Genomic DNA, 25,440 nt, shown 5'->3' with positions numbered 1-25,440 from the left:
ATTCATTTCAACAGCAAAGGAGAAATGTGTTTTTAAATGTATGTAATTCATCAATATTATGTAATTCGTGATTCTGTCAGGCACAGCAGTGATTTAATTGTGCATAGCCCGTCCAATAGTCCCGGCATGTGGTCCAGTCCACTGCTGCATAATATTGAGTGTCCTTTCATGCCAGGCTTTGCGCGTTGGTACTCTGCAAATTTAACACATCAGGGTGATGGCATGTAGAATTCATGTCAACTATTGTCCATACACTAATTTATCATTGGTCGCTGTGATGTGGAGAGACGTTACCTAGTGGAGTCCCAAGCACTTCCCACGGGGGAGAGAGAAATGTGAAGCATCAGTCTCCTCCATCTGCTCCCAATGCACCTCCAGCAGCCAGTGCAAGGATGGCATTTGGTGGTTGCCCGAGTGAAGGTTACCCAGCCCAGCCATGTAACAAACCTTTAGCAGCTGCTTATTATTCCTACAATATCCACTTTGCAAAGGACCTACAGCAACAGCGCAGTGATTAAGATAGAGTTATAGAGGTTTACAGCATAGAAACAGGTCCTTCGGCCCAACTTGTCCATGCCACCCTATTTTTTTGAAACCTCTAAGCTAGTCCCAATTGCCCGCATTTGGCCCATATCCCTCTATACCCATCATACCCACGTAACTATCTAAATGCTTTTTAAAAGACAAAATTGTACCCGCCTCTACTACTACCTCTGGCAGCTTGTTCCAGACACTCACCACTCTCTGTGTGAAAAAATTGCCTCTCTGGACACTTTTGTACGTCTCCCCTCTCACCTTAAACCTATGCCCTCTAGTTTTAGATTCCCCTACCTTTGGGAAAAGATGTTGACTATCTAGCTGATCTGTGCCCCTCATTATTTTATAGACCTCTATAAGATTACCCCTCAGCCTCCTACGCTCCAGAGAAAAAAGTCCCAGTCTATCCAGCCTCTCCTGATAACTCAATCCATCAAGTCCTGGTTGCATCCTAGTAAATCTTTTCTGCACTCTTTCTAGTTTAATAATATCCTTTCTATAATAGGGTGACCAGAATTGCACACAGTATTCCAAGTGTGGCCTTATCAATGTCTTGTACAACTTCAACAAGATGTTCCAACTTCTGTATTCAATGTTCTGACCGATGAAACCAAGCATGCCAAATGCCTTCTTCACCACTCTGTCCACTGTGACTCCACTTTCAAGGAGCTATGAACATGTACCCCTGGATCTCTTTGTTCTGTAACTCTCCCCAACGCCCTATCATTAACTGTGTAAGTCCTGCCCTGGTTCAGTCTACCAAAATGCATCACCTCGCATTTGTCTAAGTTAAACTCCATCTGCCATTTGTCAGCCCACTGGCCCAATTGATCAAGATCCCGTTGCAATTGGAGATAACTTTCTTCACTGTCCACAATGCCACCAATCTTGGTGTCATCTGCAAACTTACTAACCATGCCGGTTCGAATGGAACCAGTTCGAATGGAAGAGGAAATGGTTACCCAGCAGATCAGTCCACCACACCTTCCGACCTCCTTGCCATATTCACATATCATCTCCCGTTCCAGAAATATAGAGTTTAGAGAACATAGAATCCCTACGGTGCAGAAGGGGGCCATATCCCCCATCGAGCCTGCATTGCCAACAATCTCACCCAAGCCCGTAACCCCACGTATTTACCTTGCTAGTCCCCCTTGACGCGAAGAGAGAATTTAGCCTGGCCAATCCACCTAACCCGCACATCTTTGGAGTGTGGGAGGAAACCCACGCAGACACAGGGAGAAGGTGCAAACTCCACACAGACAGTGACCCGTGGCTGGATTCAAACCCTAGCGCTGTGAGGTAGCAGTGCTAACCACTGTGCCACCCAAACGCATCTGATTGTCTATTAAGTGCATTCTGCTGCTGATTGTTTCTGCTCGGCCTTCCATGGAAAGTAGCTCTTACTAATTTGCTCACGTCCTGGTAATTTTTTGTAGATTGTCTCTACTCTTTGACACCTTTGGCAGTGTGAGGAATTTGCCTGGATCAGCTTTTTCAATTCCCTTCAGAAAATATAAACCCTTTAGAACGTCACATTGACCTATTTAATGTTAACAAGCCCAGCCCTAGAATGATAGAAACCCTGCAGAAAGTGCAGAAAGAGGCCATAGGGCCCATCGAATCTGCACCGGCTACAATCCCACCCAGGCCCTACCCCCATATCCCCACACATTTACCCGCTAATCCCTCTAACCTATGCATCTCAGGACACTAAGGGGCAATTTTAGCATGGCCAATCAACCTAACCCACACATTTTGGACTGTGGGAGGAAACCAGAGCACCCGGAGGAAATCCACGCAGACACGAGGAGAATATGCAAACTCCACACAGACAGTGACCCAAGCTGGGAATCGAACCCAGGTCCCTGGAGCTGTGAAGCAGCAGCGCTAACCACTGTGCTACTGTGCCGCCCCTTTCACCTTTCCTCATATAATTTGCTGTTGTTAACATTGTAAATCATTTTTCTTTTTCTTTCCAATAGCTTCTCAAGGACTGAAATATTCTTCTAATAAAGATTTACTAGGATGCTACCGGAACTTGATGGTTTGGGTTATAAGGAGAGGCTGGATAGACTGGGACTTTTTTTTCTGGAGCATAGGAGGCTTAGGGGTGATCTTATAGAGGTCTATAAAATAATGAGGGGCATAGATCAGCTAGATAGTCAACATCTTTTCCCAAAGATAGGCGAGACTAAAACTAGAGGGCATAGGTTTAAGATGAATGGGGAGAGATATAAAAGGGTCCAGAGGGGCAATTTTTTCACACAGAGGGCGGTGAGTGTCTGGACCAAGCTGCCAGAGGTAGTAGTAGAGGCGGGTACAATTTTGTCTTTTAAAAAACATTTAGACAGTTACATGGGTAAGATTGGTATAGAGGGAAATGGGCCAAATGCAGGCAATTGGGACTAGCTTACTGGTATTAAAAAGGGCAGCATGGACAAGTTGGGCCGAAGGACCTGTTTCTATGCTGTAAATCTCTATGGCTCTGTGAATAATTTAGGACTAGAACTTAACTCATTACTATATTTGCTAATGCACTAGGCTGGTGGCAACAATGGTCTTGAAAACAATAATTTTGATTTCAGTTCCAATTTAGATAGGGTCACAAAGACATGGGAACAGGCCCTTTGGCCCGACTTGTTCCTGCCGACCAGCTTTCCTAAATTGAACTAATCCCATTTGCCTATTTTTCCCTCGAAACCTTTCCTATCCATATACCTGTCCAAATGTCTTTTAAGTGTTGTAATTGTACCCGCCTCTACCACCTCCTCTGGCAGCTCATTCCATATTCGCACCGCCCTCTGTAAGAAAAAGTTGCCCCTCGGGTCCCTTTTAAATCTTTCCCCTCTCACCTTAAACTTACGCCCTCTAGTTTTGGACACCCCGACCCTGGGGAAAAGACCTTAGCTAATCACCCTATCTTTGCCCTGCATGATTTTATAAACCTCCATAGTACGTCACTCTTCGAAGTCCTCTTCTCATTTGCATGCCAATTATTTTATACTTGTCACATTGGTCTCTGCCAGCCTGTTTACCAAAAGAGCCCAATCAGATTAATTTCTGACTGGGATGTGATTTGATGCTGAATACGTTATTGTAACATGCTTAACTCATTTCCATCTGGATGGAGCCTTGCTATTGATTATCATATTGGGGAAATTGGTTTGGCTGAAGAGTTTTTTTTCATTCATTCCTGGGACATGGGCATTGCGGGCTGGCCAGCATTTATTGCCCATCCCTAGTTGCCCTGGGTGGTGGTGGCAATGAGCAATTGACACAACTGAGTGTCTCGCTCAGCCATTTCAGAGGGCATTTGAGAGTCAACCACATTGCTGTGGCTCTGGAGTCACATGTAGGCCAGACCAGGTAAGGACGGCAGATTTCCTTCCCTAAAGGGACATTAGTGAACTGGATGGGTTTTTCCGACAATCGTTTCATGGTCATCATTAGATTCTTAATTCCAGATATTTTTTATTGAATCCAAATTCCACCACCTGCCGTGGCGGGATTTGAACCCGGGTCCCCAGAACATTAGCTGAGTTTCTGAATTAATAGAATCATAGAAACCTAGAATCCCTACAGCACAGAAGGAAGGAGGCCTTCAAGTCTGTACCGACCACAATCTCACTCAGGCCCTATTCCCGTAACCCCACTTATTTACCCTGCTAATCCCCCTGACACTAAGGGTCAATTTAGCATGTCCAATCCACCAACCCGCACATCTTTGGACTGTGGGAGGAAACTGGAGCACCTGGAGGAAACCCACGCAGACACGGGGAGAATGTGCATACCCCACACAGATAGTGACCCGAGGCCAGAATTGAACATGAGTTCCTGGCGCTGTGAGGCAGCAGTGCTAACCACTGTGCCACCCTAATAGCCTAGCAATAACACCACTAGGCCATCGCTTCTCTGTCTTTTATACCTGGCTCAGCACTGGGGAATTCTCCAAGGAGAGCAGCGATTGAGAGGTGACTGATCACTCTGAAGCTCTAACCTAGTGCACCCTGTAGTAATGTGACATTGGTTTCCTGCATCCGGATGGAGTCCGTCTTCTTGTCTCAGCTGTCTGAAGGAAGAGTCAATCAGAGGCCAAGCTCCCCATCTGGGAGCCAACAATTGCATGCCTTCGACTGACATGGTTCTCGATGCCAATGGTACTGATAGAGATGAGGGAGGAAGTCACCCAAGGAGTATGTCTGAGGTGTGAGGTCCATGGAAAAGCCAAAAAATATTACGGAGAGGAAAGGCTTTCTACTTTAATACCATTCTAAAGCTAGACGGAGCACGAATCATGAAGATGAGAAACTACCCATTTACTGAGTGCTTCATAGCCCACTGTAAACTGTTGGTTGGACCTGCGTGGCTTATGTATTTGATGAAAGCAAATTACTGCTGGAACCTGAAACCAAAAGAGAAAAGAGCTGACGTTTCCAGTCCAGACGACCCTTTGTCAAAGCTTGTCAGAGCTTTGACAAAGGGTCATCTGGACTCGAAACATCAGCTCTTTTCTCTCCTCACAGATGCTGCCAGACCTGCTTAGATTTTCCGGCATTTTCTCTTTTGGTTTATATATTTCGTTGAAATATTCCTGTAGCATAGCAATTCGACTGTTATCCATTTTACAAGTGATGAAAATAAAATAGCACTGCAGCATTGCTCTTAAACAAACCATCTAGATGTCGTCTTTGTAGCACACTAGCTCCCATAAGTAACCAGCTTAGCCAAGTCAAGATCTAATCACTTTCACTGTCGTACAGTTTGTAGTTAATTGTATTCCGAGTAAGTATAATATTTTCAGTGAATATGCACTCATTCAATGTTCATTTCACTATTTCTTTGAAGAAGAATACGATCTATTCATATAGGTTTAACCGTGCTGATCAAATATTTTGGAAACTTGCCTCCAACAATAGGAAAAGCAAGACAAACCTAATGTGCTTGAAAGATTTTTGACAAGGAGAGTGCATTCAAATGTATAGCGACACAATGACAAATGCTGATTTAAGACATCAAAAGCTACAGAAATTATTTATGTTGTGTTTCATTTCCTTAAGGATTAAGGCAATGCTTTTTGTCCATAATAATGAAAAACCTTCAGAATCTGTAACACATTGATCCAAAATTCTGCTGGCAAATTAAGTCTTTTCATGTACTTAAGAGTACTGAACTAAATCCCAGTGTAATGTTAGAATCTGTTGGATTTTGGAGCCTTATAGTAGCAAAGCATTTTCCAGCGATGGGATTTGGGTTTGTCCAATTGCTGTTCCTGTCGTGAGAGGTAGCCTCCAGAAATTCTTTCTCCTTTTCTCCACTGGAGCTCAGCCAAGCATTAATAATAAAGCCATCTAAAGAAACAGATATCTGGCGGTCTGTTTCATGCAGCTCGTGATGTTAGATTAAGTTATTTTTTCTTTGAACTTTTTTTTTGATGCCTGCATGTTTATTTGGACAAGATTAAGAGGGTGTGAAGTGTGGTAAAGTATTTGTATAGCTAATGTAATGACTGATTGAGACTTATATTGGATTCTAAAAGCAGCAGACTATTTTTCAAAGCAGATTTTTGAATGGTTATGTTTTCAAGTGTATTTCAAGACTTGGCATTGTTATTGTATGGCTCATTGGTTTTGTAGTGCCTGCTGGCTGAGTGAGCATGAAGAAGGGCATGGGGAGTGGGTGAAGGTATGTCCCACCATAACATCCAGTGTGTGGTCTTCACTGAATAATCATAGGTTAAAGAAGTGAGCATGAAGGAGGACATGGGGAGGGCTTGCAGAGGTGTAAGAGTTCACAACTCCAACCTGTGATTATCCCTCTGTCCACTCGCATTGTCTGTACCTGTCTGTAAAGATTTGATTACCTCTAAAGACTCACATTCCAACCATTCTTCACATTCCAATCTATAATCATGTTGCAATTGTGTCTTTGCCGATAAAAGCTGTGTTTGTGAACGTACCTCCACTCACCTGATGAAGGAGCAGCGCTCCGAAAGCTCGTGATTCCAAATAAACCTGTTGGACTTTAACCTGGTGTTGTTCTTATGATACAAAGCTAGGCAGGAATGTGCGTTGTGAGGAAGACGTAAAATGGCTACAGGAGGATTTGGACAGACTTTACTGAGAGGGCACAAAAGTGGCAGATGGAATATAATATGTGGGAAAATGTGAGGTAATCCACTTTGGAAGAAGGAACAGAAGTGCAGAGTATTTCCTAAATGGTAAAAAATTAGAAAGTATAGATGAACAAAGGGACCTGGGAGAAGTTAAAAATGAAGTTCCCAGTAAGGGAAGAAGACAGAGAAAATAAGCGGTGTGCCACAAATTTTATTTTTGAGTAGAGAGGTATGTCATGATCTATAAAAGGTTGGGCTAAGGTCTACCTTGTCTAACCCGGTCATCATCTTGATTACCACGATCAAACCTCCCCTCATTCTCCTTAGCTTCAAGGCTATCCATTGCAGAGATGATGACTCGCTGCATACACCAGGGCTGGTCTACACATGACTCCAGTCTCAAATGATATGCATGATGTGGAGATGCCGGTGTTGGACTGGGGTAAACACATTAAGAAGTCTCACAGCACCAGGTTAAAGTCCAACAGGTTTATTTGGAATCACGAGCTTTCGGAGCGCTGCTCCTTTATCTCCACTTGCACTGTCTGTACCTGTAAAGACTTGATTATCTGTAAAGACACGCATTAGAACCATAGAAACCCTACAGTGCAGAAGGAGGCCATTCGGCCCATTGACTGCACCAGCAACAATCCCACGTAGGCCTTATCCCCGTAACACCACATATTTACCCCGCTAATCCCTCTAGCCTACGCATCCCAGGACACTTAAGGGTCAATTGAGCATTGCCAATACACCTAACCCACACATCTTTGGAGTGTGGGAGGCACCCGGAGGAAACCCACACAGACATGGGGGGAATGTGTAAACTCCACACAGACAGTGACCCAAGCCGGGAATCGAACCCGGGTCCCTGGAACTGTGAGGCAGCAGTGCTAACCACTGTGCCACCGTGCCGCCCAAATTCCAACCATTAACTTGTAGTTGTGTCTTTGTCTATATATGTCGTGTTTGTGAAACCTACCTCTCAACTCACCTGATGAAGGAGCAGCGCTCCGAAAGCTTGAGATTCCAAATAAACCTGTCGGACTTTGACCTGGTGTTGTGAGACTTCTTTGTGAACCTTATTGCTGAAATGAATGTTCATTTTCAGCAGCATTAACAAGACTCGTGTATTATTATAATCCGATGGCATCGTGTACGCACAAAAATCTTATATTTTTAAGAAACTAGTCTAGGAAGTGCTGAATGTTTGTTAACGTGAAAGAAACCCTTTGCTTCTGTTGGATGGTCTCTACCCAATATTTGCGTAGCCGGTCTTGTGGAGGTTGCCTAACACTAAGGATAATTGCCACTATGACAGGGCTATACCTTTCAGTGCAGTGTCAAAGACTTTTTGACCAGCTTCTTTCTTCCTACTTCAAGGGAAATTGGTGGTGGTGGTGGGGGGGGGGGGGCGGTGCAGACGAGTTGTAGCTGACATGTCAGTTACCATGGCGAGCAGTTTGTTGTTCCCATTCCCAAGCCTTTCACTGCTTGGTACAAACTGTAAGAGCAGAAAGCTAAGTTGGCAGAAGAGGCGGGCAGAGATTTCTCGTCAGCCTGGCAGGGGGTTTGAACAGTTTGGACATGCTAATAGTTTAATAAGTGATTCACCCATTGTCAGCGTCGGTTAAGCCTGATCGCAGTAGACAAAGTAATCATTCCCTTTAAACTCAAAGGCAGGGAAAACAAAATAATCAGACTGTGACGAACCTCAATTTTCCTGCACATTGCAAGGGAATGCAGGGTGACAAATACATTATTGATTTCTTGTCTTTTTTACTTAAAGTAATCTGTTGGTTTTGCGATTTAATTATTTGTTGCCTGTACTTTACATCGGTTCATGAGACAGAAATATTTATGATGTTTAGACTTGATATTCAAAATATAGCACCATATGTGCTTCTCCTGTTTCGGGAGCCCGCTGGCTAATGTGCACACAATCTGAGCGACCAACCTTGCCCAAGTATAATCATATGTGAAGCATGGTTTCAAGACCGATAGAGTCATAGAGATATACAGCATGGAAACAGGCCCTTCGGCCCAACTCCTCCATGCTTACCAGGTTTCCTAAACTGAACTGGTCCCATTTGCCTGCGTTTGGCCCATATCCCTCTAAACCTTTCCCATCCATGTACCTGTCCAAATGTCTTTTAAATGTTGTAATTGTACCCGCCTCTATCACCACCTCTGGCACTCATTCCATCCATGCACCACCCTCTGTGTGAAAAAGTTGCCCCTCGTCCCTTTTAAATCTTTCCCCTCTCACCTTAAACCTATGCCCTCTAGTTTTGGACTCCCCTCCCCTGGGGAAAATTATACGGCTATTCACCTTATCTAGGCTCTTCACGATTTTATTAACCTCTATTAGGCCACCCCTCATCCTCCTCCACTCCAGGGAAAAAAGTCCCAGCCTCTCCTTATAATTCAAACCTTCCAGTCCCGGTAACATCCTTGTAAATCTATTTTGCACCCTTTCCAGTTTAATGACATTGTTCCGATAGCAGGGCGACCAGAATTGTACGCAGTACCCCAGATGTGGCCTTACCAGGTGGCATAGTAGTTAGCACTGCTGCCTCACAGCATCAGGGACCCCAGTTCGATTCCAGGTCACTGTCTGTGTGGAGTTTGCCCACACTCCAATGATGCGCAGGTTAGGTGGATTGGCCATGCTAAATTGCCCCATAGTGTCAGGGGGATTAACTAGAGTAAATACACGGGGTTGCAAAGATAGGGCCTGGGTGGGATTGTTGTCGGTGCACGGCTGAATGGCCTCCTTCTGTGCTGTAGGGATTTGCTGATTCTACGTCTTGCACAGTTATAACACAACGTCCCGACTCCTGTACTCAATGCTCTGAAGGCAAGTGTGCCAAACACTGCTTTCACCACCCTGTCTACCTGTGATGCCACTTTCAAGGAACTATGTAGCTGCATCCCTCGGTTCTTTGGCGGAGCTTGTTTCATTGTGGTGGGGATCACTGTGGCCAATATGCAGCATTGCATCAGCTAATGGGAAATATTAAAGCACCATCTGTGCTTAAGTCAGTCCCGTAGCGAATAAAGAAATTGAATTATTTTGTTTACCACCAGTGTTAATGATGAAATTTGCCAAAGGAAATGGTAGAAGTTCAGTGTGTTTCTCAAGAAGAGTGATATGACTGTATGGTTGGAGGAACAACTCATGAAGTGTAAGACTGTGATCTGTTACTCTTCTAAAATTTCATTAAATGAATTGGTTGATTTATTTTGCCTTCTGCTAATTAATATCCACTTCTGATTACTGCCGTCTTTTTGACAGAACAATTTTATTTCTTTATTAAACTATAATTAAAAATGCCACACTATATGAATATGGGGAGATAGAACATAGAAAAGCTACAGCACAAACAGGCCCTTCGGCCCACAAGTTGCGCCGAACATGTCCCTACCCACTAGGCTTACCGATAACCCTCTATCTTACTAACTTCCATGAACTTATCCAAAAGTCTCTTAAAAGACCCTATTGAATCCGCCTCCACCACCACTACCGGCAGCCGATTCCACGCACCCACCACCCTCTGAGTGAAAAACTTACCCCTAACATCTCCTCTGTACCTACTCCCCAGCACCCTAAACCTGTGACCTTTTGTGGCAACCATTTCAGCCCTGGGTAAAAGCCTCTGAGAATCCACTCTATCAATACCTCTCAACATCTTATACACCTCTATCAGGTCACCTCTCATCCTTCACTTCTCTAAGGAGAAAAGACCTAGCTCTCTCAACCTATCCTCATAAGGCATGCCACCTAATCCAGGCAACATCCTTGTAAATCTCCTCTGCACCCTTTCTATGGCTTCCACATCCTTTCTGTAATGGGGCGACCAGAACTGGGCACAGTACTCCAGGTGGGGTCTGACCAGGGTCCTATACAGCTGCAGCATTATCTCCCGATTTCTAAACCCAGTTCCTCTATTGATGAAGGCCAGTATTCCAGATGGTGCGGAGTAAATAGTTGCTGATTTTCCTGATGCTCTTGGACCTTGGTTTGATTTGATTTGACTTATTATTGTCACATGTATTAGCATACAGTGAAAAGTTTTGTGCTGTACAGACAGAGCGTACTGTTCATAAAGAAGGAAGGAGAGGGTGCAGAATGCAGTGTTACAGTCATAGCTAGGGTGTAGAGAAAGAGCAACTTAAAATATGGTAGATCCATTCAAATGGATGGCAGCAGGGAAGAAGCTGTTCTTGAATCGGTTGGTACGTGACCTCAGGCTTTTGTATCTTTTTCCCCATGGAAGAAGGTGGAATGTGCAACCTCCACACAGACAGTCACCCAAGCCAGGAATCGAACCCGGGTCCCTGGCACTGTGAGGCAGCAGTGCTAACCACTGGGCCACCGTGCCACCCTCGGGAGCTCAATGTAAAAGCCGCAGTGAGGCAAACGTGTTTTCGGTTGTTTTTTTTTCTCCCATCAGTAACGTGGCATTTTTTTTTTCTTTGAAGGGGGCACAAGCGGAAATTGGAAGATGACGGGGCAGGCAGCGATTCCAGCAAGGTCTCCAGCAACGAGGATGACAGCAGCTCGGAGGCTGACGAGATGGCGGCGGCACTTGAAGCCGAGTTGAACGACTTCATCTGAAGCGGGTGTGCGGACGGACACAGTTTACTTCGTGTAACAGATCTCAGACTTTTTTCACGGAAGATCCTGGAATGTTGTAAATTTATTGCCAATCTGTAACGCCAGAATAAGTAACCAGATTCGAGACGCCACATCTTGCGAGCTCTTTTTACCGAGGGAACAAAATTCCTGTCTTTTTTTTTTCCTCCTCTCGTTTTAACTGTACAAATCTGGGGGGAGAGGGAGGTGGGGTGGGTGGGGAGGGTGGGGAGGGGCAGGGGGTGTGGTGCAGGTGGGGGGGAGGGGGGGCGGGGGGGCATTTCCGGAATGTATTACAGTAGATTGGTGTGCCAAGCCAAAGAATGGGGATCAGCGCGGCAGTGAGGAACACTTGTGTAATCACTGAACGAGAAGCAGAAAGAAAACTCTGCGATCTGTTAGCATCGAGTAAATTCTTCCTTGACCCTTTTATGAAGGGTCCATTACTGTGGGGCAGGACTGATTAAAGTTTTCTGGGAAGGGTGGGCGGTTCTCGGGATGCAGTGATTTGAATCAGTAAATAGTTTGTTGTTTTTCATGGTTTTAAAGCAAGGTTGTGTTACAGATTTAGTTGGATTCTTCAGAAAAAACATTGTGTAGATTTTTAATTCTAAACCTCTGTGTAACTCTGAATCTTGGCCCAGTGTGCTGTGCAGTCTTTAACTGCCATAAGCCTTTTTTCCTCTCCCTCCCGCCCCTACTCATTCATTTTTTTTCTTTCATGCAGAAAAGTAAAGATAGGATTTCCTAGTTTTTATTTTTTTTTTCCTTGTTTGCAGGACTGATGTAAAGTTTTTGTATATCCAATTTCATATTTGACACACTGAAGATTTCTTTCATTAAATAAAGATTTAAAAAATTATTTTGTACATGTCGTGCAGGTGGCTTTTTCTTTCTCTCTGGCACCACAGGACCGATTCGATAAATAACAAAACTTACATTTATGTAGCACCTTTGACGTAGTAAAATGTCCCAAGTGGCCATCTTCCACGTTATGGGCCGGCACAGTGGTTAGCACTGCTGCCTCGCAACGCCAGGGACCCGGGTTCGATTCCTGGCTTGGGTCACTGTCTGTGCGCAGTCTGCACATTCTCCCCGTGTCTGTGTGGGTTTCCTCCGGGTGCTCCGGTTTTCTCCCAAAGACGTGCGGGTTTGGTGCATTGGCCATGCTAAATTCTCCTTCAGTGTACCTGAACAGGCACTGGAGTGTGGCAACTGGGGGATTTTCACAGTAACTTCATTGCAGTGTTAACGTAAGCTTACTTGTGACACTAATGATTAAACCTTACCTGTTTTTAAATTCCTGCAGTTCTGATTTACAGTCAGAATCGTACAGAATTTGCAGTGCAGGCCATTCAGCCCAACTGGTGTTTATGCTCCACACAAACCTCTTCCTAACTTGCGTCATCATACTCTATTAGCGTATCCTTCTATTCCTTACTCCCTTGTGCATTTAGTTAGCTCCCCCTTAAATGCAATTACTCGAGGGTGGCACAGTGGTTAGCACTGCTGCCTCACAGTGCCAGGGACGGGGTTCAATTCCAGCCTTGGGTAACTGTGCGGAGTCTGAACATTCTCCCTGTGCCTGCGGGAGTTTCCTCCGGGTGTTCCGGGTTCCTCGCACACTGTGTGGGTTAGGTTGATTGGCCTTACTCAATTGCCCCCCTTAGGCCGGAATTAAGCCATGGAATCTGAGCGGGCAAGGGGCTGACAATGGAGATGCCCGTTGTCCTCGGATGGGATTTTCCAATCTCGGGTCAAGCGAGACCATAAAATCCCGCCCTTCATGTCAGAGAGACGAGCATGTTAATATGTGGGGTTACCGGGATACAGCCTGGGTGGGGGGATTGTTGTCGGTACAGGCTCAATGGGCCGAATGGCCTCTTTCTACACTGCCGGGATCCTAGAGTACAGAATTTCACCAGTTTCTTTTGTGGTATTTTTATCAGCCATACCTATAGAGTACCTATAGAACCTACATCACAGAGACAGGCCACTCGGCCCAACTGATGTCTACCAGTGTTTATGCTCCACAAGAGCCAAGGTATGTTATCAAGTTAGACTAGACCCCCAGTTATCTGCTATTTTTAGGATAAGATGTTTCACTCCAGCGGTGATTCTGTTGACACACTCGGAATCGTCTATCAAAATAACATTTATTTATCAGTACAGTTTAACTATAACAAACAAATCAAATTTAACTTTTGAACAGCACTTAAACATGGCAAGATGCAATTCTTGAAAATCTCAGCAGGTCTGACAGCATCTGTGGAGAGAGAATAGAGCCAACGTTTCGAGTCACTATGACCCCTCACCCGCTCTTTTGAGCCAAGTACAAAACGCTGATTCTACCTTCCGTCCTTTCACCATCTCATCAAATTGCAGCTTCGAACGTATCTCTAATTTACATATTTAATTGACACCTGAGTGGCAACACCAACATTTTATTTTCAAGTAAGCTTTGACTAAAAGCTTTGACCTGGTTAGCACTGCTGCCTCCTGGCTTGGGTCACTATCTGTGTGGAGTTTGCACGTTCTCCCCGTGTCTGCGTGGATTTCCCCCGGGTGCTCCGGTTTCCTTCCACATGCTGGTTAGGTGCATTGACCCCAACAGGTGCCGGTCTGTGGTGACTAGGGGAATTTCGCAACAACTTCATTGCAGTGTTAATGTAAGCCTTACTTGTGACACTAATAAATAAACTTTAATTATCAAATGCAGGGAGCAGCCTTTTCTTTCTAGGTGCCTTGGTTCCCAGTTTGTATGTCGAATCTCTGGAATCTGTGGACCCTTCTCAGTGCTTGTACTTTGGGTGGATTCACAACAGGAATAATATACTTATGAGTAAGTAGTAGTGGCTTGAAGGGATTTGATGTGCTTCTATTCACAATGCAGATTTTGCTTGATGCATCTTTTTGCTGACTTTCTGCAAGGTTATTTTTTTCTGTTTCAGTTCTTTTATTTTTCTTAGGTGCTGACTCTACTACTGAGATCTGATAACTCAGCACACCCCAGGAATTGAACCTGTGACAGTCTTGGTTTGTACAATTCAGCTATTCAAATGTACAAACATGCTGACTATCAAAGGCTGCACTCCTCCCCCCACACTCCCAGCATGTTTAAGTGGAATGAATCTTAGCTTAACAGACATTTCCATACAGAGGCAGCGAATGCTGACGGAATTCATTAAGAAAAGTCATAATGCCAAATGAATCTTAAGACTAGCTGTAATTATCTTACCAGTTCTTTAATTATTGTTAGGGCTTCCGCCATAATATTCACATGTTCCCAATTTCCAAAGATGTTGAGCAAACGTAACACATCCATGCACTTTTTCTCAATTTCTAATATTGGTGTTTTCTTTAATCTTTTTGGTACTTCTGCAGATCCATAGATTCCCTGTAGTGCAGAAGGAAGCCATTTGGTCTGTCGAGTCTGCACCGACTCTCCGAAAGAACACTCTACCTAGGCCCACTCCCCTGCCCTAACCCATAATCTTGTGTATTTACCATGGCTAATCTACCTAATCGTCAGTTTTAAAAGTTTATTTATTAGTCACAAATAGGCTTACATTAACACTGCAGTTAAGTTACTGTGAAAATCCCCTAGTTGCCACACTCCGGCACCTGTTCGGGTACACTGAGAGAGAGTTTAGCATGGTCAATGCGCCTAACCAGCACGTCTTTCGGACTGTGGGAGAAAACCGGAGCACCCGGAGGAAACCCATGCAGACACGGGGAGAACATGTACAGTCACCCAAGGCCGGAATTGAACCTGGGTCCCTGGCACTGTGAGGCAGCAGTGCTAACCACTGTGCCAGCGTGCCCTCCCATAGTACATCCCGTTCACATTTAAACATTTCTTTAAAAATTGGAATGTGTTTGGCATTCACATTTCTACCAGTTTATTTAGCCTGTAAAAGTAAAGCCACCATAATCCCAGATAACCATAGGTTGCTTTCCCCTTTGATGGAGGAGAGCTGACTGGTGGTGACTTAACCTGAGGATCACCACACCTCAGGGCGAGGGGCAAGTTTGAGGCCATCGTGAATAAGTAATTTCACACAGACAGTAGCCAAGACGGCTTCTGAACAGTTCTGCAACCCCACTGAGAACGAAAGGTGAAGACGTGTGGCCAATAAAGCCTCAAATATAAGAGGAAATAAAGTTATTTTAATCATTGACATTAATGTACTAATGTATATTAAGTTTCAACAGATCTATTTTCAATCATTATTTCTTTATACCCTTGCAGATTCTTGGTTTATTTGTATGTAGATTGATACAGCACAGAAGGAGGCCAATCAGGCCCTCATACCCTTACCAGCCCTTTGAAAGAAATATTCATTTATCCCCACCCCACTACCCTTCCCCCACAGACCCCCAAATTTCGCTGCCTCAAGTATTTATCCAATTCCTTTTTTGAATCTCAAATAATATTCAAATTTGACAATCTGATTCTTTGATCTAAAGAAGTTCTGATCCTACTTGAGTGTTTATTAGCAATTGTGACCACTGTGGATTAAACTGCACAGTACAGTTAGAATCCCTCTGATAGCAGTTCATCCGAAGTCCACATCCCACATCCCATGAAAGAATAAAACAGAATCAGATCTGTAATCGGTCATTATTTTTATCTCCTTGATTTTTGTTTATAGGCACATGATCATCCTTCTCCACATATGATAGCATCCATAATTATCATCCTTCTCAACAACTCAGCATGTGAGGGAATGCTTTGGGATAAGACTAGTTTCCGATCCCTACCTCCCATTAGGGAAAGGATTCAAGGAGCAACAGCTACATATTGGGAAACTAAAGGGGCAGAGATTAAGAAAGGATGGAGGTGAGGAGAGAAAGAATCTCTTAATGCCTTTCAATGCTGAATGAGTTTTGGAACGTGCACGTGTGTGCTATTACTGAGCCTTTATTATTGAAAAGGGAAGAGGAATGTCAGCACCTGAATACTGAGATGACATTCTAACTTTCAATGGATTATACGCTTGATTGATAAGGCCATATTTTAATGCACAGTCCATTGCACTGATAGCAGCTAAACATGCATAATTCTTGCTACATAACAGTTACCAATGTAATTTAGGAATAAAATTGCTGTTCTTATCCTTAACCAAATGGAATTGCATTATCGTTAATTCATGTATTAACTTCAGATGAGGGTTCGGGTTCAATCAATCTGAGCTTCCAGGGATAAGGAGATGAGAGAATAACAAAGATAGTTAACTGCTATGAAGGATGAAACAATGAGAGTTAGTCTTGAGGATTTGATGTATTTTCTTATCTCTTATACTCTGCATATAAACATACCAGGCATAATATGAAAAATCTTGAACATTACCTATCAGGTTAGGCCTTTAATTCATTTGGGAATGATCTCAAATGTTTTCTCCTGTGTTGTTTTATGTATTAATGGGTTTAAGTGTTTGCTTTCTGGGCCTTTCATTGAAATCTAGCAGTAAGTAAGACGGAAACCAATTTCCTACTGTACTTTGGATCAATTTTTCTTCACCTACACATGGGCAGGGTATTTTGGATGGCATAATGGTTAGCACTGCTGCCTTACAACACCAGGGACCCGGGTTCGATTCTCGGCTTGGGTCACTGTCTGTGTGGAGTTTGCATGTTCTCCCCGTGTCTGCATGGGTTTCCTCCGGGTGCTCCGGTTTCCTCCCACAGTCCAAAGATGTGCAGGTTAGGTGGAATGGCTATGCTAAATTGCTCCTTAGTGTCAGGGCAACCAGCTAGGGCAAATGCATGGGGTTATGGAGATAGGGCCTGGGTGGGATTGTGGTCGGTGCAGACTCGATGGGCCGAATTCCTCCTGCTGCACTGTAGGATTCTATGATTCTATGTTTTCTTCCACGTCACTCGAAAAGTCAACAGGGGACACATTCCTGCTGATCACAGCACCTCAGTAATATAACTGTAATACGGGAGGCGATGGCCTAGTCATATTATCGCTAGGCTATTAATCCAGAAACTCAGCTCATGTTCTGGGGACCCGAGTTCGAATCCCGCCATGGCAGATGGTGGAATTTGAATAATACTGATGACCATGAAACCATTGTCGATTGTCGGGAAAACCCACCCGGTTCACTAATGTCCTTTAGGGAAGGAAATCTGCCGTCCTTACCTGGTCTGGCCTACATGTGACTCCAGAGCCGCAGCAATGTGGTTGACTTTCAACTGCCCTCGGGCAACTAGGAATGGGCAATAAATGCTGGCCAGCCAGCAATGCCCATGTTCCACGAATGAATTAAAAATAAATAACACTCCTCAGAGCATTCATTCGGTTGCAGGTTCCACTTCGGAGAACTTACAACCAATCTGATTAGCTGGCAGCTCTATAGGTCCGGTAGCGCCAGTGGGGGCAGTGGCCAGGTCTGGGCCTACAAGCAATACTCCAGGGTTTTAAGTCCTGGAGCCCAAGACCAGGTAAAGGTAGTCACGGCACGGAAAGGAGGTGTGGCCCAGTGGGAAAATGTGTGCGCTTGTGGGAGATGCTGGGGAAAAAGGGTGATGGAGATAATGTGGGGAGGGAATCATAGAATCTCCACAGTGTAGAAGGAGGCCATTCGGCCCATTGAGCCCGCATCAACAACAATCCCACCCAGGCCCTATCTCTGTAACTCCACATATTTACCCCGGTAATCCCTCTAACTTAGGCATCCCGGGACACTAAGGGGCAATTTAGCATGGCCAAATCAACCTAACCACACATCTTTGGACTGTGGGAGGAAACCCACGCAGACACGGGAAGAATGTGCAAACTCCACACAGACAGTGACCCAAACCGGGAATCGAATCTACATACCGGTGGGGTCAGAGGGGAGGGAATGCCTGCTAAGGTGGCCCTTTAGGAAGGCCTCCACTCCAATGAGGCCTGAGCATGGTGAGCCATTGAGCTCCCCCACTGCCCTGAGCTCCTCTTGCCAGCCTCGAAATTGAGGCCAGGCAACCCATAAGTGGCCACCGTGGGCCCCACATGACGTTGCAGACATGTTAGGGGCAGGGAGGAGGGCAGTGTAAGGACCATCTAGTGAATTCTACCGGCCCTCTGTCTTCTAACCCGCGAGCAGCGGATCTGTATCTGCCCTATGTCTATCAGAGTGGCTGTTGCCAGTCTCCCGTTTCCATGCTAATTGTGCAATGTGAGACTTAGCAATGATACACCCACAATGTGCCTTGTCCTAATCTCAATTTAAACATAGTGGCCAATGGAAGAGAACACCACAAATCCAATAGAGAAATTTCATAGAATCATAGAATCCCTACAGTGCAGAAGGAGGCCATTCGGCCCAACGAGCCTGCACCGATAACAATCCCACCCACGCCCTAACCCCATAGTCCACATATTTACCCTGCTAATCCCCCTGACACCGAGGGGCAATTTAGCATGGTAAGAAGACTCACAACACCAGGTTAAAGTCCAGCACTGGAATTACGAGCTTTCGGAGCGTTGCTCCTTCATCAGGTGAGTGGAGAGGTAGGTTGCACAAACAATTTAGCGTGGCCAATCAACTTAACCCGCACATCTTTGGACTGTGGGAGGAAATCGGAGCACCCGCAGGAAACCCACGCAGACATGGGGAGGATGTGCAAACTCCACCCAGGCAGTCACCCGGGTCCCTGGTGCTGTGAGGCAGCAGTGTTAACCACTGTGCCCCTGTGCCGCCCACTGGTGGGAGTTCCCGTTGAGACCAGCAATGACCGTTGGGCAGTGAGTTGTGCAGCTTTCCTGTGTTAGCACGCAGACTGGGAAAGATTGTAGCCAACCCCAGCGTGTACCCCTGCCATTGGAGGGACACTTCACAGAAAATCCTTTTTAATAGGTAATGAGGGAAGAGTGCGACCCTGGCATTTCTGTATTTCAGAAGCTTATTGTTGGTCCACAGTTGATATTATAACGGGTATATTAATAATGCAAAGCCATCATTACTAATTACAAAATATTTCACATCTATTTTGTGAAAGTTGAACTGCTGTATTCCCTTCTGCTCCATAATGAGATTCTAGCTGCTAGCTGTTGACATTGTGTCTAAATGTATTCTCCATGGTAGCCTTGATTCCAAACAGATCCAGCTCTTTAAGAGCCCAGTGGGATTCCTAATTGCCTGAGGGTAACCATTTTTGATAAGATGTAAATCAGCCAGAATTTGTCCCAAAACACATCAACAATTAGTGAATAGTGCATTTTCTGTTTGTTTTGTTTACAAAACAACGTAAGCCCTTTGGAAAACTGGAAACTGGAAAATGAGGCTGGAGAAGTAATAATAGGAAACAAAGAAATGACAGAGGAATTGAATAATTATTTTTCATCAGTCTTCATGGTGGATGACAACAGTGGGATGCCAGAGGTCCAGGAGAATCAGGGGGCACAGGTGACTGTAGTGGCCATCACTAAGGAGAAGGTTCTGGGGGATTCAAGGTCTGATAAATCACCTGGACTGGATGGACTACACTTCAGGGTCCTAAAAGAGATAGCTGAGGAAATTGTGGAGGTATTGGTGGTGATCTTTCAGGAACCACTGGAGGCAGGGAAGGTACCAGAGAACAGGAAAGTAGCTAATGTAACACCGCTATTTAAGAAGGGAGGGAGGCAGCAGACAGGAAATTATAGGCCGGGTAACCTGACTTCAATCATTGGCAATATTTTAGAGTCCATTATTAAAGATGAGATCACGGAGTACTTGGAAGTGCATGATAAAATAGGACTGAGACAGCACGGCTTCGTCAAGAGTTAGACTTCTTTGAGGAGGTAACAAGGAAGTTAGATAAAGGAGAACCAGTGGATGGGATTTATTTAGCTTTCCAGAAGGCCTTTGACAAGGTGCCGCATAGGAGACTATTAAATAAGTTAAGAGCCCATGTTGTTAAGGGTAAGATCCTGGCATGGATAGAGGGTTGTCTGACTGGCAGAAGGCAGAGAGTGGGGATAAAGGGGTCTTTTTCAGGATGCCAGCCGGTGACTAGTGGTGTGCCTCAGGGGTCGGTGCTGGACCACAACTTTTCACAATATACATTAACGATTTGGAGGAAGGAATTGAAGGCACTGTTGTTAAGTTTGCAGATGATACAAAGATATGTAGAGGGACAGGTAGTATTGAGGAAGAGGAGGGCTGCAGAAGGACTTGGACAGGTTAGGAGAGTGAGCAAAGAAGTGGTAGATGGAATACAATGTGGAAAAGTGTGAGGTTTTGCACTTTGGAAGGAGGAATAGAGGCATAGACTATTTTCTAAATGGGGAAATGCTTAAGAAATCAGAAACACAGAGTGAAGACATTTCTCCTCACCTCAGTCCTAAAAGATTTACTCCTTATCCTCAAATATGGCCCCTAGTTCTGCACTCCCCCACCATAGAGAACATTCTTTCTGAATCTACCCTGTCTAACCCTGTTAGAATTATATAAGTTTCTCTGAGATCCCCTCTCACTCTTCTAAACCCCAATGAATACAATCCTAAACGACTTAGTCTCTCCTCGTATGACAGACCTGCCTCCCAGGAATCAGTCCGGTAAACCTTTGCTGCACTCCCTCTATAGAAAGGATGCTGGAAGTAACATGTTGGAGTAGTCACCTGCCCAGTTTAAGCAAAGAGCTTGATTTCTTCAGAGCACTGAGCCCACATCACATGCACTGGCATACACAAGGGCGAAGTGACTGCAGAATCTCACACTCACACACAAGAACACGAGAAATAGAAGCAGGAATGGGCCACCAAACCCTTCAAGCCTGCCCCACCGTTCAATACGATCATGGCTGATCTATGCCAGCCTCTATTCCTTTCCTGTGCCATTTCCCATAGCCCTATATCCCTCGATCTATCAAATATTTATCTACCTCTACGTTGAATACTTATAATGATCCAGCCTCCACCACCCTTTGGGGCCGAGAATTCCAGAGATTCACTACCTTCTGCAAGAAGAAATTTCTACGCACCTCAGTTTTAAAAGACCGACCCTTTATCTTATAGCTATGGCCCCTTGTTTGAGACTCTCCCACCCATCTTTGGATTTATTTGATTTGATTTATTATTGTCACATGTATTAACATACAGTGAAAAGTATTGTTTCTTGCGCGCTATACAGACAAAGCATACTGTTCATGGAGAAGGCCTGAGTGGGATTATGATCGGTGCTACTTGATGGGCCGAATGGCCTCCTTCTGCACTGTAGGGATTCTATGATTCTATAACAGCCCAAGCACAGTGGTTAGCACTGCTGCTTCACAGCTCCAGGGACCTGGGTTCGATTCCCGGCTTGGGTCACTGTCTGTGTGGAATTTGCACATTCTCCTCGTGTCTGCGTGGGTTTTCTCCGGGTCCTCCGGTTTCCTCCCACAGTCCAAAGATGTGCGGGTTAGGTTGATTGGCCATGCTAAAATTGCCCCTTAGTGTCCTGGGATGCGTAGATTAGAGGGATTAGCGGGTAAAATATGTAGGGATATGGGGGTAGGGCCTGGGTGGGATTGTGGTCGGTGCAGACTCGATGGGCCGAATGGCCTCTTTCTGTACTGTAGGGTTTCTATGATTCTATGACTCCCATGGTGATACAATAATTGTTAATGCAATGGCAATCAGTCACTCCAGCCTAGAACGGGAAGTATTTGAACTGTTTTACTATCAGTCCGACATGTAGGAAATTCTTAAAGATTTAAAATCTATTTATTTTTGATTTGATTTATTATTGTCACGTATTAACATACAGTGAAAAGTATTGTTTCTTGCGCGCTATATAGACAAAACATACCGTTCATAAAGAAGGAAACGAGAGAGTGCAGAATGTAGTGTTACAGTCATAGAGAGGGCATAGAGAAAGATCAACTTAATGCAAGGTAAGTCCATTCAAAAGTCTGATGGCAGCAGGGAAGAAACTGTTCTTGAGTTGGTTGGTACGTGACCTCAGACTTTTGTATCTTTTTCCCGAAGGAAGAAGGTGGAAGAGAGAATGTCCGGGGTGCATGGGGTCCTTAATTATGCTGGCTGCACCCTGTCAAGCCCCTCAGGATCTTGTATGTTTGAATAAAGTAATCCCTCACTCTTTCTAAACTCCAAAGAGTACAGACCCAGTCTAAATTAGCCTGGTGAATCTCCTTTAGGCTGACTCCAATGTTACTATTTTTTTTCCGGTAAGGGGACCAAAGCTGTACGCAGCGTAGCAGGTGAGGCCTCACCAACACCCTGTACAATTGCAACGAAGTCTCCCTATCTTTAAACTCCAACCCTTTTGCAATAAAGACCTAAATGCCTTTTGCCTTCTTAACTACCTGTTGGACCTGCCTGCTAGCTTTTTGTGATTCATTCTCTCAAATGCCTAGATCCCTCTGTACTTCACTCACCTGCAGTCTCCCTCCATTTCAATAATAATCAGCGAAGTAATTCACTACTTCACCTAAGTAGACTTCCATTCAAAAAGAGAGAGAAGCAATCACCACACACAGGAAATAGTCATTAGGAATTATGAATCATTTAATATTCATGTCATACATACTTCAGCATTAATACAAATATTTTTCCTTCACACCTTTAATCATAAATAAATTCTAGGTAAAATAATACAGACAAAATCTACTAACATGTTTTGTGTGTAGATATGTGATCCTGTTTCTTTTTTTTGTTTCTTCAAGTTCTTTCAATAGAAAAACAACTTGCATTTACATAGTGCTTTTAATGTTGTAAAGTGTCCTGAGTGACTTGCTAGATCCATCCTTTGCCCTCATGTGAGCAACACCAATGCAAATCAAATACTAGACATCCAATTATCAATGTAAGCCTTGGGCAGAGCCCCAGAGCAAGTAGTCTGTCTAGAATAGATGCATCTGCATCACACATTCAGTTCAGAGTGGCTGGCTAACAGACATGTATTCATAATAGATGCATTTGGATAATGGAACAAGTTACCCAACCATAGATTGAAATGACCGGAATTAATGTTGCAAAGATGTTTTATATCAGAGTAGGGGAATGCAAGCTAACTTAAGCATGAGACAAAATAGCATTTAAACTGCTTAGGGTCCCTGACTCAGTGCAAAGTACATTCATTATGGCTTAAGTGGAGACATCAGATTAAATCCTGATACGCTGATTAAGAAGCGGGAGTCAAATTCATTCTAGCAATGGAGGTTTCTCCCCAATCATTAACCTTCCTTTCTTGCGCAATCGGGTAGGTTATTTATGATGAACTATATTCTAATCTTAGGACACCTTTTCTCCTACACTGGGAACTTTGGACACTTAGGGTTGGAGTCTTTAATTTTCCCCAGCCTTGTTGCACATTGTAGCTGAGAGGACGAAAGCAGATCAGTCAGACGTGTCCATTGCAATGCTTGTACTAAAAGGAAAGATACAACGGACAAGTCCTCCAATATCTATGTGAGAATGCCAGTAAGCAATCTTCTGTAATGAGATAGTATCCACATTGTTTACATCTAACCAACAAATCTTTAGAAGGCAGTAATGGAATAGCATTCAGTAAGTAATTTGTTTTTGGGACTGCTTAATTTAATTAGAAACATTTGGCCATAATTATAGTTGTAGTAGTGCAAAATCTTATCATTGTTAATTGGTTTAATTTTATTTAAAATTGGACTATTCTTCACTTATGGAATCATTGCTTTCTCTGAGATTAATTTAATTCAAGATATTTCGGTCTATTTAGCCTATATACACAACAGAAAGGTCTTCAATATGATAAAGACTTGATACTTCCAATAACATTTGAAAATTATGTGTTCGATTTAGTGCATTGGGTGCAGCTGCAGGAGGAGTGATTTAAATCCATATATTATCCACGTACAGGTTAGGAAAGAAAGAGGAACTACAAAAGGTTGGCATCTCTCTCTAGCATTTCTCAAAAGGCAGAGATATTTGTTAGGTAGTAAAATGCCATTTGCCAGAAACACATTTAATTGTTTTGCATTCTGAAAACAAGGAATTAATTCCAAGTTATTATTTTTCATCCAGAAATGCCCAGTTGGGATTGGAAAACTTGGGTCATTTGCTATGACCTACACCATCAAGCAGTGGCCCCTCATGTATTAGTTTAAGTTTATTTATTGGTGTCACAAGTAGGCTTACATTACTGCAATGAAGTGAAAATCCCCTAGTTGCCACGCTGTTCAGGTACACTGGGAGGGAGAATTTAGCACGGCCAATGCACCTAACCAGCACGCCTTTTGGATTGTGGGAGGAAACCGGAGCACCCGGAGGAAATCCACATGGACAACATGCTGATTCCACGCAGACTGTGATCCAATCCGGGAATCGAAACCTGGGTCCCTGGCACTGTGAGGCAGCAGTGCTAACCACTGTGCCACCATGCTGCCTAGCTTTGCAAGGTTGACTACTTGTATCAAACAAATCGCCAAATCAACTACTAACACCCCAATCACACCAGAGACACAAGTTACTTGTTCCGTCACACTCTGTGACTGGATGAGGCAAAATTGCTTCAAGCATAAATGTCCCCATTATGTAAAATGGCCAGTTCTAACATTCAGTAGTTCTCAGAAGGTAAGGAGTTATACATTATTAGGTTCAAGAGTTATGAATATTATGCAATGAAACTACAAGGAGAGTTTCTTTGTAGTAAGTGCTCAAATAAAAAATGTGCTTTGTACCATGAAAGATTAAATGGTCACACCAATCACCAGACAATATAACCAGAAGAGCTCTGACAAAGGGTCATTCAGACTCGAAACGTTGGCTCTATTCTCACTCCACGGATGCTGTCAGATCGCTGAGATTTTCCAGCATTTTCTGTTTTTGTTTCAGATTCCAGCGTCCGCAGTATTTTGCCTTTAACCAGAAGATAACTGTCTAATTTCTATTGACCAATGGTGAATAGAGACCCACGGAGTTTTGAAGTGTTTTCATTTCAGATTGCCAGTGTCCACATTATTTTGTTTATGTTTGGGAGTTTCGAAGTCCTGGCAGCTGAGGCAGCAAATGCTACTTTTTAAGCCTTATTAATCAGGCTTTACAAAATGTCTAAGGTTTGAGTTTAAGAGCCGTGGGGTTATGCTGCAACTGGACAGGACCTTGGTGAGACCACATTTGGAATATTGTGTGCAGTTCTGGTCACCTCACTATAAGAAGGATGTGGAAGCATTGGAGAGAGTGCAGAGGAGATTTACC

At 44.0% G+C, this 25,440-nt stretch overlaps 1 protein-coding gene across 1 annotated transcript in view; it reads left to right on the top strand.

Moving 5' to 3' along the window:
- Positions 1–11,482, top strand: part of ctdp1 (CTD (carboxy-terminal domain, RNA polymerase II, polypeptide A) phosphatase, subunit 1) — a 334,539-nt gene extending 323,057 nt beyond the window's left edge. The window contains exon 13 of the mRNA XM_078216841.1: positions 11,138–11,482. Within this exon, the coding sequence (XP_078072967.1) occupies positions 11,138–11,273 (136 nt within the window). The 3' untranslated portion in view covers positions 11,274–11,482. The remainder of the gene's footprint in view (positions 1–11,137) is intronic.
- The last annotated feature ends 13,958 nt before the right edge of the window (positions 11,483–25,440 follow it).

The sequence above is a fragment of the Mustelus asterias genome, chromosome 7, assembly GCF_964213995.1.
Source record: "Mustelus asterias chromosome 7, sMusAst1.hap1.1, whole genome shotgun sequence".
Classification (NCBI taxonomy): domain Eukaryota; kingdom Metazoa; phylum Chordata; class Chondrichthyes; order Carcharhiniformes; family Triakidae; genus Mustelus; species Mustelus asterias.
The sequence above is the reverse complement of the archived record's forward strand: the minus strand, read 5'-3'. Positions and strand labels throughout refer to the sequence as shown.